Source organism: Thamnophis sirtalis, unplaced genomic scaffold (genome assembly GCF_051295495.1).
Source record: "Thamnophis sirtalis isolate CommonGarterSnake01/CBP01778 unplaced genomic scaffold, rThaSir2_p1.2 scaffold_3, whole genome shotgun sequence".
Classification (NCBI taxonomy): Eukaryota; Metazoa; Chordata; class Lepidosauria; order Squamata; family Natricidae; genus Thamnophis; species Thamnophis sirtalis.
In genome coordinates this window covers 164728748-164745987 of record NW_028261383.1, presented here as the reverse complement: position 1 = coordinate 164745987, position 17240 = coordinate 164728748, and the positions used below count along the sequence as shown (strand labels likewise).

General features: G+C 40.7%; 3 protein-coding genes across 3 annotated transcripts in view; all 3 read right to left on the bottom strand.

Annotated features, from left to right (window-relative positions):
* Window positions 1-1820: 1820 nt before the first annotated feature.
* LOC148048319 (lysozyme C-like) lies at window positions 1821-4941 on the bottom strand. Its single transcript, XM_087710701.1, has 4 exons — window positions 4753-4941; window positions 3821-3982; window positions 3049-3127; window positions 1821-2105 (listed from the first exon to the last, which is right to left on the bottom strand). The coding sequence occupies exons 1-4, from the start codon at window positions 4886-4888 to the stop codon at window positions 2039-2041; spliced, it is 444 nt and encodes a 147-aa protein (XP_087566827.1). The 5' UTR covers window positions 4889-4941; the 3' UTR covers window positions 1821-2038.
* A 3120-nt stretch (window positions 4942-8061) lies between these two features.
* Window positions 8062-17240, bottom strand: part of LOC148048316 (lysozyme C, milk isozyme-like) — a 34688-nt gene continuing 25509 nt past the window's right edge. Inside the window, exons 2-4 of the mRNA XM_087710708.1 lie at window positions 9761-9853; window positions 8845-9006; window positions 8062-8162 (exon numbers count right to left, since the gene is read on the bottom strand). Of these exons, the coding sequence (XP_087566834.1) occupies window positions 8080-8162; window positions 8845-9006; window positions 9761-9853 (338 nt within the window). The 3' untranslated portion in view covers window positions 8062-8079. The remainder of the gene's footprint in view (window positions 8163-8844; window positions 9007-9760; window positions 9854-17240) is intronic.
* On the bottom strand, window positions 12553-15558 carry LOC148048318 (lysozyme C, milk isozyme-like). The gene is made up of 4 exons (XM_087710699.1): window positions 15294-15558; window positions 14359-14520; window positions 13586-13664; window positions 12553-12837 (listed from the first exon to the last, which is right to left on the bottom strand). The coding sequence occupies exons 1-4, from the start codon at window positions 15427-15429 to the stop codon at window positions 12771-12773; spliced, it is 444 nt and encodes a 147-aa protein (XP_087566825.1). The 5' UTR covers window positions 15430-15558; the 3' UTR covers window positions 12553-12770.

Sequence of the window (17240 nt, the reverse complement as noted above, 5' to 3'; positions counted from 1 at the left end):
TCCTTCTACCTCTCGGACAGGTCGCAGTCGGTGTTGGTCGGGGGGCAGAGATCGTCCCTGAGGCCCCTAAAATACAGGGTGCCACAGGGTTCGGTCTTATCCCCCCTACTATTTAACATATACATGAAACCACTGGGAGAGATCATTTGGAGGCACGGGATAAAATACCATCAATATGCGGACGATACGCAATTGTATCTGTCCGCCCCGTGCCAACTCAATGAAGCGGTGGACGTGATGAACCAGGGTCTTGAGGCCGTTAAGAACTGGATGAGCGCTAACAAACTGGTACTCAACCCGGACAAGACCGAGTGGCTGTTGTGTTTCCCTCCCAACAATTTGGCTAATGTTCCATCTATCAGGCTGGGGGGTCAAATTTTATACCCCTCAGATAGGGTTCGTAACTTAGGAGTCCTCCTGGATCCACAGCTGACTCTCGACCATCATCTGTCAGCTGTGACCAGGGGGGCATTTGCTCAGGTTCGCCTGGTCCGCCAGTTACGACCCTACCTGAATCGGGAGGCTCTCACAACAGTCACTCGAGCCCTTGTGATCTCTAGGCTGGAATACTGCAATGTGCTCTACATGGGGCTGCCCCTGAAGTGCATCCGGCGACTGCAGTTAGTTCAGAATGCGGCCGCGCGAGTGATAGTGGGTGCACCTCGGTTCGCCCACATAACACCCATCCTCCGCGAGCTGCACTGGCTACCTGTTGATCTCCGGGTGCGCTTCAGGGTGCTGTTGACCATCTTTAAAGCCCTTCATGGTAGTGGATCTGAGTACTTGAGAGACCGCCTTCTGCCGATTACCTCCCTCCGACCGATAAGATCGCACAGACTGGGCCTCCTCCGAATTCCATCCGCCAGTCAATGTCGACTGGCGACTACACGGAGGAGAGCCTTTTCTGTTGCAGCTCCGACCCTGTGGAACGACCTCCCCGTCGAGATACGCACCCTCACTACCGTCCAGGCCTTCCGCGCAGCCCTCAAGACCTGGCTATCCCAACAGGCCTGGGGATAAGCCTCTAATTTGCTCCACCCGAGTTTTGAATGTTGAATGCAAGTTGTGTTTTTATTATTTTATTTTGCTCACATATTGTTTATTTTGAATTGCACCCCCTCCCTAATGATTGTAAGCCACCCTGAGTCCCCTCAGGGAAAAGGGCGGCCTATAAATCCTAATAAAATACTAAAAATACTAAATGTAGGATTCCCAGTGTTTGGTGGCTGGGTTGTACGGAGTCGGTGGGGTGTGCATTGTCATCTTGTGTTTCTGAGCGCGTTTGAATTTCCCGCTCAAAGATGGCTGCTCGATATCACTCCGTGATCCAGGCTGGATTGACTTGCTGGATTGTCGTGCTCTTTTTGTCTGCCTAGTTGCCTTCCGATCCCATCCTCGTCACCAGTGTTAAATCGGGTGAATGAAGGCGCACTCAGGCTTCAGAGTAACAAACAGCTCTTTATTAGCACAAGTCAACTATGTACAATCCAGAGAAGGTTCAGTCTGATAGCAGCCCTTTTATAGGGAACTGTCAGACCCTTCAACCAATCAGATTGAATCTGTTCCTGCCGGAACAGAGGACCTTGATGTAAACCATTACCAATGTTTCTGGTATCTAACACAGACCTCAATTTTTCTTATAGCAAAGACTAAAAGCCAAGCTTTAACATAACTGGAGGTTGACCATAGAATTTCTCTGGCCTAGGATGCCAATCTACCAGTTGCAAATCTGCTCTGCCATTAGAATGATTGGTGGCAGGTTCAATTATGTTGGAATAATGAAGGATGAAAGGAAATAAAGCATGAAACAGAGAAGGGGATAATGTACAATACTCATTTTATTGAAGCAATTTTAAAAAGCAAAATCTTTCCCTCTTCCACCCAGAAACCATTTCAAAACCATTGTTTGTATGCAAAGAAACTCATTCTTCCCAATATGTGGAGTGTAGGCATAGAATCAAACTGCTCAGTGTGGTTATATAAGGAATAATATTGTGTTCATGACAGGAGGAGAAAGAGAAATAAAGGATCATCACATTCAGAGCCTGCAGCCCCAGGTCCATATTGACAGGTTTGTTCCTTTGCAGTAGTTTTTCCAGAAATCCCTTAAGGAAGGAATAAGAATAAAAATAAGCATAATGCATATCTTTGTGATTCATACATGTGGTAGTGTCTTTAACATAATAATGAATTTCTACTTGGAGAGCTTAAGGAAGCTTTTAGGTGAACTAGTGCAACTATCATTCTTTCATCTTTCCTGTTCGTTGACTGATAAAGTTCTTTTCTTAATTGTTTACATGCATCTCCTTTCCTTCAGATTAAAATATTTATTTTAGCTAAAATAGTTCTGGCTTTCTATTTCTCACAATAAAGCATAAATGCGACTTATGCCCATTACATCCTTTGGACTCTTCAGTACAACACAGAATACTTTTTATATTATTTACCCCAAAGCATTTTTATTCTTTGCTTTTCGATTCTCAGCTGAAAAGTTTTCCATCTAATGATCTGCTGCTGTCTTCCTCTTTACTATTCATTCTATGATTGGAGGCTTCAGGAATGATCTCTCCCTGCTTCTCACTATTAGGTTTTTTACTTACCAGATCTCTGATCCCATGGAGCTCATTCCATGGAATTAGAATCCTTGTGTTCACAAGGCCCTCTGCCTAATTCTGCTGCTACCTGATCCAACTTGGAACTAAAGCCTAGTATTTTTTAGCTGCTGACAAGCAAGGAAGTGGATAATTGATGTAAAATGATTTGGAAGGAGTAATCCAGCATATAAAAAGCATCAACAGCCCCATCTTAAATTGTGTCTCAGGCTACTTTTAAAACAGGATTTAAAAGACTGCTTAAACCCATATTTTAAAGCTACAAGAATGCAAGTATAGCAATAAAAATACAATCTGTAATGATCAGAAAGAATACTTCACTACCAATGCTCAAAAGGTTTGCAATAGTTTAAAGAAAGTTATTAAATTTCATGACTACAAGTTCAGTTGCTACCCAATGTTACATGTAGAAGATGTTAATGAAAGATTGACTCACCAGGCAGTCATCCCTTTGAAACCATGCACAATCATCTTAGCACAAGTAATATCATCTGTGATGTCATCATTTGTGAAAGCTGCCAAAAGAGGCAAATTAGAATTTGTCCAACTCCAAATGTTTCAAAGGTCTTACCAAGCAACACTTTTCATTGCACAGTTCAGTCTAGTGGTTAAGGCTCCAGGCTACAAACCAGGAGACTGTGAGTTCTAAGCTCACCTTGGAAATGAAAGCTGGTTGGGTGACTTTGGGCCAGTCACTTAATCTCAGCCCAACTCACTTCACAGAGTTAAGTTGACTTAAGGAAAATAGGGGGAAGGTATGTGTGCAACCTTGAATTGTTTATAAAAATAATAAAAGTGAAGAAATATTTAAAAAGCACTGAAGAGAGTGTGAGATTATTAATGTGAGTGGGACGGGGGACTTCACCACATATGAAGAACCTTTTGCTCTTTAGATAATACTGTAGTGGATGTTCTGGGGGCAGAAATTGAGATATATCTGTGTGAAGGAATTCAGGGTAGTTGTGACAAGTTGGGTAGCAGGACACTAAATGGAAGAAGGCTAAGAGGCCAATAGAAAGCAGATTAGCTAGATATTATCACTGTTGACCCAAATAGAAAAACAAAGCAATTTTGATAGATAGTGTTGATGAGTCAATATCAATGCTATCCATCTGAAAAACTACAAGGAATACAAGCATATTATCTCATGGTGTTGAAGCACATAATAACAACAGAGTTTTGGAAGCCTATCAGACGAGGTGTCTTACCACTGCAAGACTTTTTACAGTGGTTAGCTGTATGGCCCTGATAATTGTTGCACCACCAACGGCTGTTTATCTGGAAAATCCCATAGTTACGACTGCCATCCCAGTTTGGTTCGCCCACAAGTCCGCTGTTGTAGTTGGTCTCGTAATAAGCCAAACAGATCCCTGGAAGAAAGCAAATGGAGGATGGGCTATGAAAGATCTGTGCAGTAAATGAAAAAGCTATTCTGATTTTTTTAAAAAAATAGAGCATTTATAACATAATGCTTAAATACATTCTTATTCTTCCCTCAAGAAAGGACCCAAGAAATCCAATATATTTTGGATTAGGAATAAATCTGATTAGGAATTAGGAATAAATCTGATCCTTGTCTCCAAGATATTCCTGGAGCTCTTAATGGCACATAAAGCCATCTCTCCTTTCTTCTCTCTTTCTAATTTGAGCCTTCCAGAGCAGAGATATCTTTTGACAATCTACACATGTAGAAAATCTTCTATGATGGCCCCTTCAATCATATACTAAATTTCAATGACTTGGTAGCATTTGAAAGATTTTACCTTTTAGAGGATGTTTATCCTGGTAGGGATAAATGCTTATTCTTAAGAGAGTAAATAAAATGGTCACTAAGCCATAATTGTAAAAAAACCAAAACCACAGAGTCCAAGATGGTATAACCATATATCAGTTCTGCAATTGTCCCAATCAGGCAACAAATTGGAAATCTACCACTTTGCTTAAAAAATAATAAGGGTGTTAGTCCAGGGAGAATCCTAATAATTTGGGATGGGAAGAAAGCACATATTCTCATTCTCAGAACATTCAAAAAATTCATTGGGAAGGTTGGTTGAACTAATTATTGAAAGAGGTGCTGCATTTTGGTTCCCCCTTACAAACGTGGAACTTGCTAAGATGGAGAAAAAAAGAGTAAACTCACAGTTGCCCAATTTGTAGCCATAATATCCATCCATGCCATTTCCTTTCAGAATTGAAGCCAGTTCACATTTGGTGTATACTTTGGCTTCATTGGCTGCAATGAAGAGGAAGAGGAGGGTGAGCACTAATGCCTTCATTGCTGCAGCTCCTTGGAGTACAATGTCTGACTTCCCCAGGAAAACTACGGGATTTTGTAGTCACAGCTTGAGAAACTGGCACCTCTGTAGAGATGGTAAACAAGGTATGTAGCAATAATTCTGAGGTTAATATGAGCTCATAAGTACTGAGGGCAAACACCAAGGAGAAATCATAATTATCATGTTCAATTTTATCAGAAGCCAAAACCAACAAATAGTTGAAAGCATTTTTAGCCCCGTGACAAATGTTGGGTCAATGAACAAGTGGTGGTTTCAACTGTGTGATTGAAGCCCCAACCTTTTTTATGTGTCCACATTTGATAGATGTGAAAAAGGGACACGGCTTTTATTGTGTGGTGAATGCCGCCTTCTTGACGTTTTGGACTTCTGTCCCATAGACATTCCTCTCTCTCTGGGTGACTCAACATTTAGTTGAGGTTTCTGTTTGTTTGTTTCAATACAACTCTGGTTTCCATGTATGATTTTTTTTGCCTGATGAAATTTGTGCAGTAATGCAACATATTGAAATAACCCAGTGAATTGTATTTCATTTCATGATTTTATTGCTGTTTTACCCTTCTTACCTGTGTAAGTCATCATCAACTCTCTGTGACCACATAGAGTTTTCTCCATCATGATCTGAAATTGCTGAATTCTGGATTCTGTGAATTATTCACAGCATTCACAGTGCAGTGAACTCTACATAGGCTGTCCTGGGAGACTAACCATCATCAACCAGTTACAAACACTGGTTGCAGAATATATATCCCTGCTGCTGCATTGTTGTATAAAATACATGAACACTGTATTCCAACAGTTGCCACTTATTTTCTTGGGAAAATCAGGGTAATAGTTTTTATCGGCAAAAGCTCTACATGTTTTCAGGATGCCTGCAGGACTAATTCATCTCCAATTTTATCTATCTAGTAAGATCTAATAGGATTAGACTATTTCAGATCTGATCAAAACAGCAAATCTTTTGTCTCCCAGGAAGCAAGAATCTGGCTTCCCTGAGATCCACACAGCCTCAATTCTGCTCTTTTTTTGAAAGATTTTGACTTCCTGAGCATCTTGTTGCTTCCTCAGTCACTGGGCCAGTGAATTTGAGTCATTATTATGAATGTTTGTGTGTTTCGCACCTCTTTTACATGGTTTTAAATTATTACTACTTTTTAAAATTTGCTTTTAGAGAAATAGAATTTATAAACAGAAAAACAAATTGTTTTCAAGTGTGAGACTCGAACTCCATTTTCAGTGCACAAATTCCTTCCTCTTTCCCCTTCCCTTCCTTTTGTAAAAGAGTTTGTTTTCAACAATCTTTAAATTTTGGAAATATTAGAGGACACTGTGAGACTAGGCTGAAGTTTCTATACCTAAGGATGAAGTAAGCATATAAGCTATGTGGAGAAAAACTCGGAATCTTGTCTAAAACATATCTTAGGGAAAGTAGTTAAGAAAGAACCAAGTTGTTAAGGAAGCAAAAGAAAATGAATATCATTTGAACTGGACAAAAGAAGTTGAGCCTGAGTACGTGAAACTCACCTCCCCACCCGAAATCCCATACATAGCTACCAGACTTGTAAAACAGCAAGGTAAGAATTGCTGCCAGACTTGTCAATCAGCAAAGCAAAGCAAAGCAAAGCAAAGCAAAGCAAAGCAAAGCAAAGCAAAGCAAAGCAAAGCAAAGCAAAGCAAAGCAAAGCAAAGCAAAGCAAAGCAAAGCAAACCAAACCAAACCAAACCAAACCAAACCAAACCAAACCAAACCAAACCCGGGCCCCGCCTGGTCAACTGGATGGCCAGCAGGGAAAGCAGCAAGGAAGCAGGTGAGTGGGCAGGAGGAACTGGCCTGGCCTTCAATGCTCCATCCTGCAGGGGTGGTGGCGATGAGCGGTAATGGAAGGGAGTCCCAGGACAGTATCCCTGCCTCCTTCCTCCGAGAGCCGGCTTGGGGGATGGCCAGCCTCCCCCGCGGCTGTGTCCTTCGCTCCATGCCCCTGCTGGATGAAGCATTGGAGGCCAGTCCAGTCCCACCCACTCACTGCTTTCCTAGATGGCCATCCAGCTGATCAGATGGAGCCCGGACTGCAGCCGACAAGGAGAGGGCATGTGTGGGGCAAAATGGGAGGCATGCTGCTGGCAGAGAGTCTGTGTGGAGGGAAGAGTGTAGCAATGGGGGAGGCTGGCCATACCCCCAAGCTGGCTCTCAGAGGAAGGAGGCAGGGATGCTGGCCCGTGGCTCACTTCCCTTACCGTTTGCTGCTGCTGCCCCTGCCATTGCTACTGCCGCCCAGGCTGGATAGAGCTTTGGAACCCAGGCCAGTTTTTTGCTGGTTTTGTGGCCATGACTAAGTGGGAGGGGGCATGTGACCTGCAAGGTTGTTAAATTCCATCCCTACCAGAGAAATCCGGAACCCTGAGAAGATGGCTGTGGTGCTTCGAAGGCTACTTGCATTGCGGTCCTGCAGATGCCACCTCAAATATATGTAGCCTTGAGTCCAGCGGTCTCCATTCCTAGTAGGAATTGAGTGGCAACCTGCAATGTTGTGAAATTCTGTCCTGTGGGGAATTTTGCAAGGTGGCTCACAAAGAGAACGAAGCGGGCACTGCACACGCAGAGTTGCCGCTTCTTCTTTGCAAGAGCTGAGGTTGGAAGAGGAGCTGAGGAACTGCAGGGAGCCTCCCATGTGTCCCCCACCCAGCCTTCACCTGCACCTCCGCACTGGCCAGCATCTCCCAAAGCCGCTGCCATTGTAGCTACAATAGGGACGGGGGGCAGGCCAGCAAGCTGGGTGCTTGAAAATTCCCCACGGGTTACAATCACAATCCTGCAGGATGCCAATCACTTCTTACTAGGAATGGAGACCACCGGACTCAAGGCTACGTACATTTGAGGTGGCATCTGCAGGAGCACAATGCAAGTAGCCTTCAAAGTGCCACAGTTGTCTCTTCTCGGGGTTCCGGATTTCTCTGGTAGGGATGGAATTTCACAACCTTGCAGATCACATGCCCCCCCCCCTTAGTCATGGCCACAAAACCAGCAAAAAACTGGCCTGTAATGATCAGAAAGTATATTTCACTACCAATGTTCAAAGGTTTTACAATAGTCTAAAGAAAGTAATTAAATTTCATGACTACAAGCTCAGTTGCTACCCAATGTTACATGTAGAAGATGTTAATGAAAGATTGACTCACCAGGCGTCCATCCTATTGGGATCACGCACAATTCTCTTAGCACAAGCAATATCATCTGTGATGTCATCATTTGTGAAAGCTGCCAAAAGAGGCAAATTAGAATTTGTCCAACTCCAAATGTTTCAAAGGTCTTACCAAGCAACACTTTTCATTGCACAGTTCAGTCTAGTGGTTAAGGCTCCAGGAGACTGTGAGTTCTAAGCTCACCATGGAAATGAAAGCTGGTTGGGTGACTTTGGGCCAGTCACTTAATCTCAGCCCAACTCACTTCACAGAGTTAAGTTGACTTAAGGAAAATAGGGGGAAGGTATGTGTGCAACTTTGAATTGTTTATAAAAATCATAAAAGTGAAGAAATATTTAAAAAGCACTGAAGAGAGTGTGAGATTGTTAATGTGAGTGTGACAGGGGGACTTCACCACGTATGAAGAACCTTTTGCTCTTTAGATAATACTGTGGTTGATGTTCTGGGGGCAGAAATTGAGATATATCTGTGTGAAGGAATTCAGAGTAGTTGTGACAAGTTGGGTAGCAGGACACTAAATGGAAGAAGGCTAAGAGGCCAATAGAAAGCAGAGTAGCTAGATATTATCACTGTTGACCCAAACAGGAACTCAAAGCAATTTTGATAGATAGTGTTGATGAGTCAATATCAATGCTATCCATCTGAAAAACTACAAGAAATACAGGAACATTATCTCATGGTGTTGAAGCACATAATAACAACAGAATTTTGGAAGCCTATCAGACTAGGTGTCTTACCACTGCAAGCCTTATTGCAGCCGTTAGCTGTACGGCCCTCGTTATTGTTGCACCACCAACGGCTGTTTATCTGGAAAATCCCATAGTCCTGACTGCCATCCCAGTTTCGTGGTCCCACAGCTCCGCTGTTGTATCTGCTCTCATAATAAGCCATACAGATCCCTGGAAGAAAGCAAATGGGGGTTGGGCTATGAAAGATCTGTGCAGTAAATGAAAAAGCTATTCTGATTTTTTTTTAAAATAGAGCATTTATAACATAATGCTTAAATACCTTCTTATTCTTCCCTCAAGAAAGAACCCAAGAAATCCAATATATTTTGGATTAGGAATAAATCTGATTAGGAATTAGGAATATATCTGAATCTTGTCTCCAAGATATTCCTGGAGCTCTTAATGGCACATAAATCCATCTCTCCTTTCTTCTCTCTTTCTAATTTGAGCCTTCCAGGGAAGAGGTACCTTTTCACATGTAGAAAATCTTCTATGATGGCCCCTTCAATCATCTACTAAATTTCAATGACTTGGTGGAATTTGAAAGATCTTACCTTTTAGAGAATGTTTATCCTGGGAGGGATAAACGCTTATTCTTAAGAGAGTAAATAAAATATTCACTAAGCCATAATTGTAAAAAAAACCAAAACCACAGAGTCCAATGTCGTATAGCCATATATCAGTCCGGCAATTGTCCCAATCAGGCAACAAATTGGAAATCTACCACTTTGATTAAAAAATAATAAGGGTGATAGTCCAGGGAGATAATTTGGGATGAGAAGAAAGCATATATTCTCATTCTCAGAATATTCAAAGAATTCATTGGGAAGGTTGGTTGAACTAATTATTGAAAGATCTGCTGCATTTTGGTTCCCCCTTACAAACGTGGAACTTGCTAAGATGGAGAAAAAAAGAGTAAACTCACAGTTGCCCAAACTGTAGTCATAATATCCATCCATGCCATTTCGTTTCAGAATTGAAGCCAGTTCACATTTGGTGTATACTTTGGCTTCATTGGCTGCAATGAAGAGGAAGAGGAGGGTGAGCACTAATGCCTTCATTGCTGCAGCTCCTTGGAGGACGATGTCTGACTTCCCCAGGAAAACTACAGGATTTTATAGTCACAACTTGAGAAGCTGGCACCTCTGTAGAGATGGCAAACAAGGTATGTAGTAATAATTCTGAGGTTAATATGAGCTGATAAGCAAAGACTAAGGAGAAATCATAATTATCATTTTCAATTTTATCAGATGCCAAAACCAACAAATAGTTGACAGCATTTTTAGCCCAGTGACAAATGTTGGGTCAATGAATAAGAGGTGGTTTCAACTGTGTGATTGAAGCCCCAACCTTTTTTATGTGTCCACATTTGATAGATGTGAAAAAGGAACACGGCTTTTATTGTGTGGTGAATGCCGCCTTCTTGACTTTTCGGATTTCTGTCCCATAGACATTCCTCTCTCTCTGGGTAACTCAACATTTAGTTGAGGTTTCTGTTTGTTTGTTTCAATACAACTCTGGTTTCCATGTATGTTTTTTTTTTGCCTGATGAAATTTGCGTAGTAATGCAACATATTGAAATAACCCAGTGAATTGCATTTCATTTCTTGATTTTATTGCTGTTTTACCTTTCTTACCTGTGTAAGTCATCATCAACTCTCTGTGACCTCATAGATTTTTCTCGTGAAAAATCTGAATCAATTTCAGATCATGATCTGAAATTGCTGAATTCTATAACTGGATTCTGTGAATTATTCACAGCATTCACAGTGCAGTGAACTCTACATAGGCTGTCCTGCGATAATAACCATCATCAACCAGTTACAAACACTGGTTGCAGAATATATATCCCTGCTGCTGCATTGTTGCATAAAATACATGAACACTGTATTCCAACAGTTGCCACTTATTTTCTTGGGAAATTCAGGGTAATAGTTTTTATCGGCAAAAGCTCTACATGTTTTCAGGATGCCTGCAGGATTAATTCATCTCCAATTATCTATCTAGTAAGATCTAATAGGATTAGACTATTTCAGATCTGATCAAAACAACAAATCTTTTGGCTCCCAGGAAGCAAGAATCTGGCTTCCCTGAGATCCACACAGCCTCAATTCTGCTCTTTTTTGAAAGATTTTGACTTCCTGAGCATCTTGTTGCTTCCTCAGTCACTGGGCCAGTGAGTTTGAGTCATTATTATGAATGTTTGTGTGTTTTGCACCTCTTTTACATGGTTTTAAATTATTACTATTTTTTAAAATTTGCTTTTAGAGAAATGGAATTTATAAAGAGAAAAACAAATCTTTGTCAAGTGTGAGACTCGAACTCCATTTTCAGTGCACAAATTCCTTCCTCTTTCCCCTTCCCTTCCTTTTGTAAAAGAGTTTGTTGTCAACAATCTTTAAATTTTGGAAATATTAGAGGACACTGTGAGACTAGGCTGAAGTTTCTATACCTAAGGATGAAGTAAGCATATAAGCAATGTGGAGAAAAACTCGGAATCTTGTCTAAAACGTATCTTAGGGAAAGTAGTTAAGAAAGAACCAAGTTGTTAAGGAAGCAAAAGAAAATAAATATCATTTGAACTGGACAAAAGAAGTTGAGCCTGAGTACGTGAAACTCACCTCCCTGCCCGAAATCCCATACATAGCTACCAGACTTGTAAAACAGCAAGCTAAGATTAGCTGCCAGACTTGTCAATGAGCAAAGCAAAGCATTTGGGTGCTAAAAGATCCACAAGCCCATCTACACGTTCAGCCATCTTTGGATCAAGTCTAGCAGCTTCTGATGAGTGCCTACTATCTAGTCGAGAAGGATGTGGATAAATTTGGATCCAGTGTTAGTTTGTGTTTATATGAGAAAGAGCAAATATACATTGGAGCCAGTGAAGTTTTGCTATTATTTTAAATTCAGTCGCTCTTCACTTGTTCCTCAATGTTCAGTTGAAAGTAATTTGAATACAGGTCTTGATGTGGGCTGTGAGTGTGGGACTGACCTTAAGCCGAACCTGGCAATGTGTATAACAACACTTTTACACTTATTTACACCCCATCTTTCATTGTGTTTATCAATCCTTTCTCCTATAGCCTGCGGCTCTTAATTTACAAAGAAAGTTACCATAACAAAATTTGTCCAGTTGGGCTTTTTCAGTAATTGCATACTGGGATAAGAATTTTGGTTATTTAAATTGTGTCAAAGAGAATCTCATTGTACATGAGGTCAAAAAAATGATCTAGAACCGTGATGGCGAACCTATGGCACGCATGCCACAAGTGGCACATGGAGCCATTTGTCACTTCTGGGTTGCTTGTAGGGCTACTTTTAGCCCTCCGGAATGTTCAGGGGCGTTCCGGAGGCTTCCCTGAAGGCTCCTGAGGGCAAAAAATGACTCTACAAGGTTGCTCGTAGAGTAATATGGATAGAAAAAGCTGTCAGACCCTTCAACCAATCAGATTGAATCTGTTCCTGCCGGAACAGAGGACCTTGATGTAAACCATTACCAATGTTTCTGGTATCTATCACAGACCTCAGTTTTTCTTATAGCAAAGACTAAAAGCCAAGCTTTAACATAACTGGAAGTTGACCATAGAATTTCTCTGGCCTAGGATGCCAATCTACCAGTTGCAAATCTGCTCTGCCATTAGAATGATTGGTGGCCAGTTCAATTATGTTGGAATAATGAAGGATGAAAGGAAATAAAGCATGAAACAGAGAAGGGGATAATGCACAATACTCATTTTATTGAAGCAATTTTAAAAAGCAAAGTCTTTCCCTCTTCCACCCAGAAACCATTTCAAAACCATTGTTTGTATGCAAAGAAACTCATTCTTCCCAATATGTGGAGTGTAGGCATAGAATCAAACTGCTCAGTGTGGTTATATAAGGAATAATATTGTTTTCATGACAGGAGGAGAAAGAGAAATGAAGGATCATCACATTCAGAGCCGGCACCCACTGGTCCATTTTGACAGATTTCTTCCTTTGCAGTTGTTTCTCCAGGCAACCCTAGGAGTAAATTAGATTAAAATAATTCTTTTAGCTAAAATAGTTCTGGCTTTCTATTTCTCACAATAAAGCATACATGCGACTTATGCCCATTAGATGCTTTGGACTCTCTTCAGTACAACACAGAATACTTTTTATATTATTTACCCCAAAGCATTTTTATTCTTTGCTTTTCGATACTCAGCTGAAAAGTTTTCCACCTAATGATCTGCTGCTGTCTTCCTCTTTACTATTCATTCTATGATTGGAGGCTTCAGGAATGATCTCTCCCTGCTTCTCACTATTAGGTTTTTTACTTACCAGATCTCTGATCCCATGGAGCTCATTCCATGGAATTAGAATCCTTGTGTTCACAAGGCCCTCTGCCTAATTCTGCTGCTATCTGATCCAACTTGGAACTAAAGCCTAGTATTTTTTAGCTGCTGACAAGCAAGGAAGTGGATAATTGATGTAAAATGATTTGGAAGGAGTAATCCAGCATATAAAAAGCATCAACAGCCCCATCTTAAATTGTGTCTCAGGCTACTTTTAAAACAGGATTTAAAAGACTGCTTAAACCCATATTTTAAAGCTACAAGAATGCAAGTATAGTAATAAAAATACAATCTGTAATGATCAGAAAGTATATTTCACTACCAATGCTCAAAAGTTTTACAATAGTCTAAAGAAAGTAATTAAATTTCATGACTACAAGCTCAGTTGCTACCCAATGTTACATGTAGAAGATGTTAATGAAAGATTGACTCACCAGGCGTCCATCCTATTGGGATCACGCACAATTCTCTTAGCACAAGCAATATCATCTGTGATGTCATCATTTGTGAAAGCTGCCAAAAGAGGCAAATTAGAATTTGTCCAACTCCAAATGTTTCAAAGGTATTACCAAGCAACACTTTTCATTGCACAGTTCAGTCTAGTGGTTAAGGCTCCAGGCTACAAACCAGGAGACTGTGAGTTCTAAGCTCACCATGGAAATGAAAGCTGGTTGGGTGACTTTGGGCCAGTCACTTAATCTCAGCCCAACTCACTTCACAGAGTTAAGTTGACTTAAGGAAAATAGGGGGAAGGTATGTGTGCAACCTTGAATTGTTTATAAAAATCATAAAAGTGAAGAAATATTTAAAAAGCAGTGAAAAGAGTGTGAGATTGTTAATGTGAGTGGGACAGGGGGACTTCACCACGTATGAAGAACCTTTTGGTCTTTAGATAATACTGTGGTGGATGTTATGGGGGCAGAAATTGAGATATATCTGTGTGAAGGAATTCAGAGTAGTTGTGACAAGTTGGGTAGTAGGACACTAAATGGAAGAAGGCTAAGAGGCCAATAGAAACCAGAGTAGCTAGATATTATCACTGTTGACCCAAACAGGAACTCAAAGCAATTTTGATAGATAGTGTTGATGAGTCAATATCAATGCTATCCATCTGAAAAACTACAAGGAATACAGGCACATTATCTCATGGTGTTGAAGCACATAATAACAACAGAATTTTGGAAGCCTATCAGACTAGGTGTCTTACCACTGCAAGCCTTATTGCAGCCGTTAGCTGTACGGCCCTCGTTATTGTTGCACCACCAACGGCTGTTTATCTGGAAAATCCCATAGTCGCGACTTCCATCCCAGTTTCGTGGCCCCACAGTTCTGCTGTTGTATCTGCTCTCGTAATAAGCCATACAGATCCCTGGAAGAAAGCAAATGGGGGATGGGCTATGAAAGATCTGTGCAGTAAATGAAAAAGCTATTCTGATTTTTTTAAAAAAACAAACAAAGCATTTATAACATAATGCTTAAATACCTTCTTATTCTTCCCTCAAGAAAGGACTCAAGAAAGCCAATATATTTTGTAAATCTTCAGGGAATTAGGAATAATTAGGATTCTTGTCTCCAAGATATTCCTGGAGCTCTTAATAACACATAAAGCCATCCTTCCTTTCTTCTCTCTTTCTAATTTGAGCCTTCCAGGGAAGTGGTACCTTTCCACTGTGCATCTTTTGACAATCTGCGCATGTAGAAAATCTTCTATGATGGCCCCTTCAATCATATACTAAATTTCAATGACTTGGTAGCATTTGAAAGATCTTACCTTTTAAAGAATGTTTATCCTGGGAGGGATAAACGCTTATTCTTAAGAGAGTAAATAAAATATTCACTAAGCCATAATTGTAAAAAACCCCAAAACCACAGAGTCCAATGTCGTATAGCCATATATCAGTCCGGCAATTGTCCCAATCAGGCAACAAATTGGAAATCTACCACTTTGATTAAAAAATAATAAGGGTGTTAGTCCAGGGAGATAATTTGGGATGAGAAGAAAGCATATATTCTCATTCTCAGAATATTCAAAGAATTCATTGGGAAGGTTGGTTGAAATAATTATTGAAAGATCTGCTGCATTTTGGTTCCCCCTTACAAACGTGGAACTTGCTAAGATGGAGAAAAAAAGAGTAAACTCACAGTTGCCCAAACTGTAGTCATAATATCCATCCATGCCATTTCGTTTCAGAATTGAAGCCAGTTCACATTTGGTGTATTCTTTGGCTTCATTGGCTGCAATGAAGAGGAAGAGGAGGGTGAGCACTAATGCCTTCATTGCTGCAGCTCCTTGGAGGACGATGTCTGACTTCCCCAGGAAAACTACGGGATTTTATAGTCACAGCTTGAGAAACTGGCACCTCTGTAGAGATGGCAAACAAGGTATGTAGCAATAATTCTGAGGTTAATATGAGGTGATAAGTGCTGAGGGCAAAGACCAAGGAGAAATCATAATTATCATTTTCAATTTTATCAGAAGCCAAAACCAACAAATAGTTGACAGCATTTTTAGCCCAGTGACAAATGTTGGATCAATGAACAAGAGGTGGTTTCCAACCTTTTTTATGTGTCTACATTTGATAGATGTGAAAAAGGAACACGGCTTTTATTGTGTGGTGAATGCCGCCTTCTTGACTTTTTGGACTTCTGTCCCATAGACATTCCTCTCTCTCTGGGTAACTCAACATTTAGTTGAGGTTTCTGTTTGTTTGTTTCAATACAACTCTGGTTTCCATGTATGTTTTTTTTTTGCCTGATGAAATTTGTGTAGTAATGCAACATATTGAAATAGCCCAGTGAATTGTATTTCATTTCTTGATTTTATTGCTGTTTTACCCTTCTTACCTGTGTAAGTCATCATCAACTCTCTGTGACCACATAGAGTTTTCTCCATCATGATCTGAAATTGCTGAATTCTGGATTCTGTGAATTATTCACAGCATTCACAGTGCAGTGAACTCTACATAGGCTGTCCTGGGAGACTAACCATCATCAACCAGTTACAAACACTGGTTGCAGAATATATATCCCTGCTGCTATATTGTTGTATAAAGTACATGAACACTGTATTCCAACAGTTGCCACTTATTTTCTTGGGAAAATCAGAGTAATAGTTTTTATCGGCAAAAGCTCTATATGTTTTCAGGATGCCTGCAGGACTAATTCATCTCCAATTATCTATCTAGTAAGATCTAATAGGATTAGACTATTTCAGATCTGATCAAAACAACAAATCTTTTGGCTCCCAGGAAGCAAGAATCTGGCTTCCCTGAGATCCACACAGCCTCAATTCTGCTCTTTTTTGAAAGATTTTGACTTCCTGAGCATCTTGTTGCTTCCTCAGTCACTGGGCCAGTGAGTTTGAGTCATTATTATGAATGTTTGTGTGTTTTGCACCTCTTTTACATGGTTTTAAATTATTACTATTTTTTAAAATTTGCTTTTAGAGAAATAGAATTTATAAAGAGAAAAACAAATTGTTGTCAAGTGTGAGACTCGAACTCCATTTTCAGTGCACAAATTCCTTCCTCTTTCCCCTTCACTTCCTTTTGTAAAAGAGTTTGTTGTCAACAATCTTTAAATTTTGGAAATATTAGAGGACACTGTGAGACTAGGCAGAAGTTTCTATACCTAAGGATGAAGTAAGTATATAAGCTATGTGGAGAAAAACTCGGAATCTTGTCTAAAACGTATCTTAGGGAAAGTAGTTAAGAAAGAACCAAGTTGTTAAGGAAGCAAAAGAAAATAAATATCATTTGAACTGGACAAAAGAAGTTGAGCCTGAGTACACGAAACTCACCTCCCTGCCCGAAATCCCATACATAGCTACCAGACTTGTCAATCAGCAAAGCAAAGCAAAGCAAAGCCGGGCCCCGCCTGGTCAACTGGATGGCCAGCAGGGAAAGCAGCGAGGAAGCAGGTGAGTGCGCAGGAGGAACTGGCCTGGCCTTCAATGCTCCATCCTGCAGGGGTGGTGGCGATGAGCGGTAATGGAAGGGAGTCCCAGGACAGTATCCCTGCTTCCTTCCTCTGAGAGCCGGCTTGGGGGATGGCCAGCCTCCCCCGCCGCTGTGCCCTTCGCTCCGTGCC

Bases quoted from the DNA above. Each gene is read 5' to 3' on its own strand.
- LOC148048319 (XM_087710701.1), bottom strand. From the start codon at position 4,888: ATGAAGGCATTAGTGCTCACCCTCCTCTTCCTCTTCATTGCAGCCAAT. The intron at 3,983-4,752 runs GTGAGTTTACTC...GCTTTCTTCCAG, and splicing joins TGGCTACAAATTGGGCAACT to GGATCTGTTTGGCTTATTAC. The intron at 3,128-3,820 runs GTAAGACACCTC...CTCTTTTGGCAG, and splicing joins CTGTAAAAAGTCTTGCAGTG to CTTTCACAAATGATGACATC.
- LOC148048318 (XM_087710699.1), bottom strand. From the start codon at position 15,429: ATGAAGGCATTAGTGCTCACCCTCCTCTTCCTCTTCATTGCAGCCAAT. The intron at 13,665-14,358 runs GTAAGACACCTA...CTCTTTTGGCAG, and splicing joins CTGCAATAAGGCTTGCAGTG to CTTTCACAAATGATGACATC. The intron at 12,838-13,585 runs GTGAGTCAATCT...ATTTACTCCTAG, and splicing joins CCCAATAGGATGGACGCCTG to GGTTGCCTGGAGAAACAACT.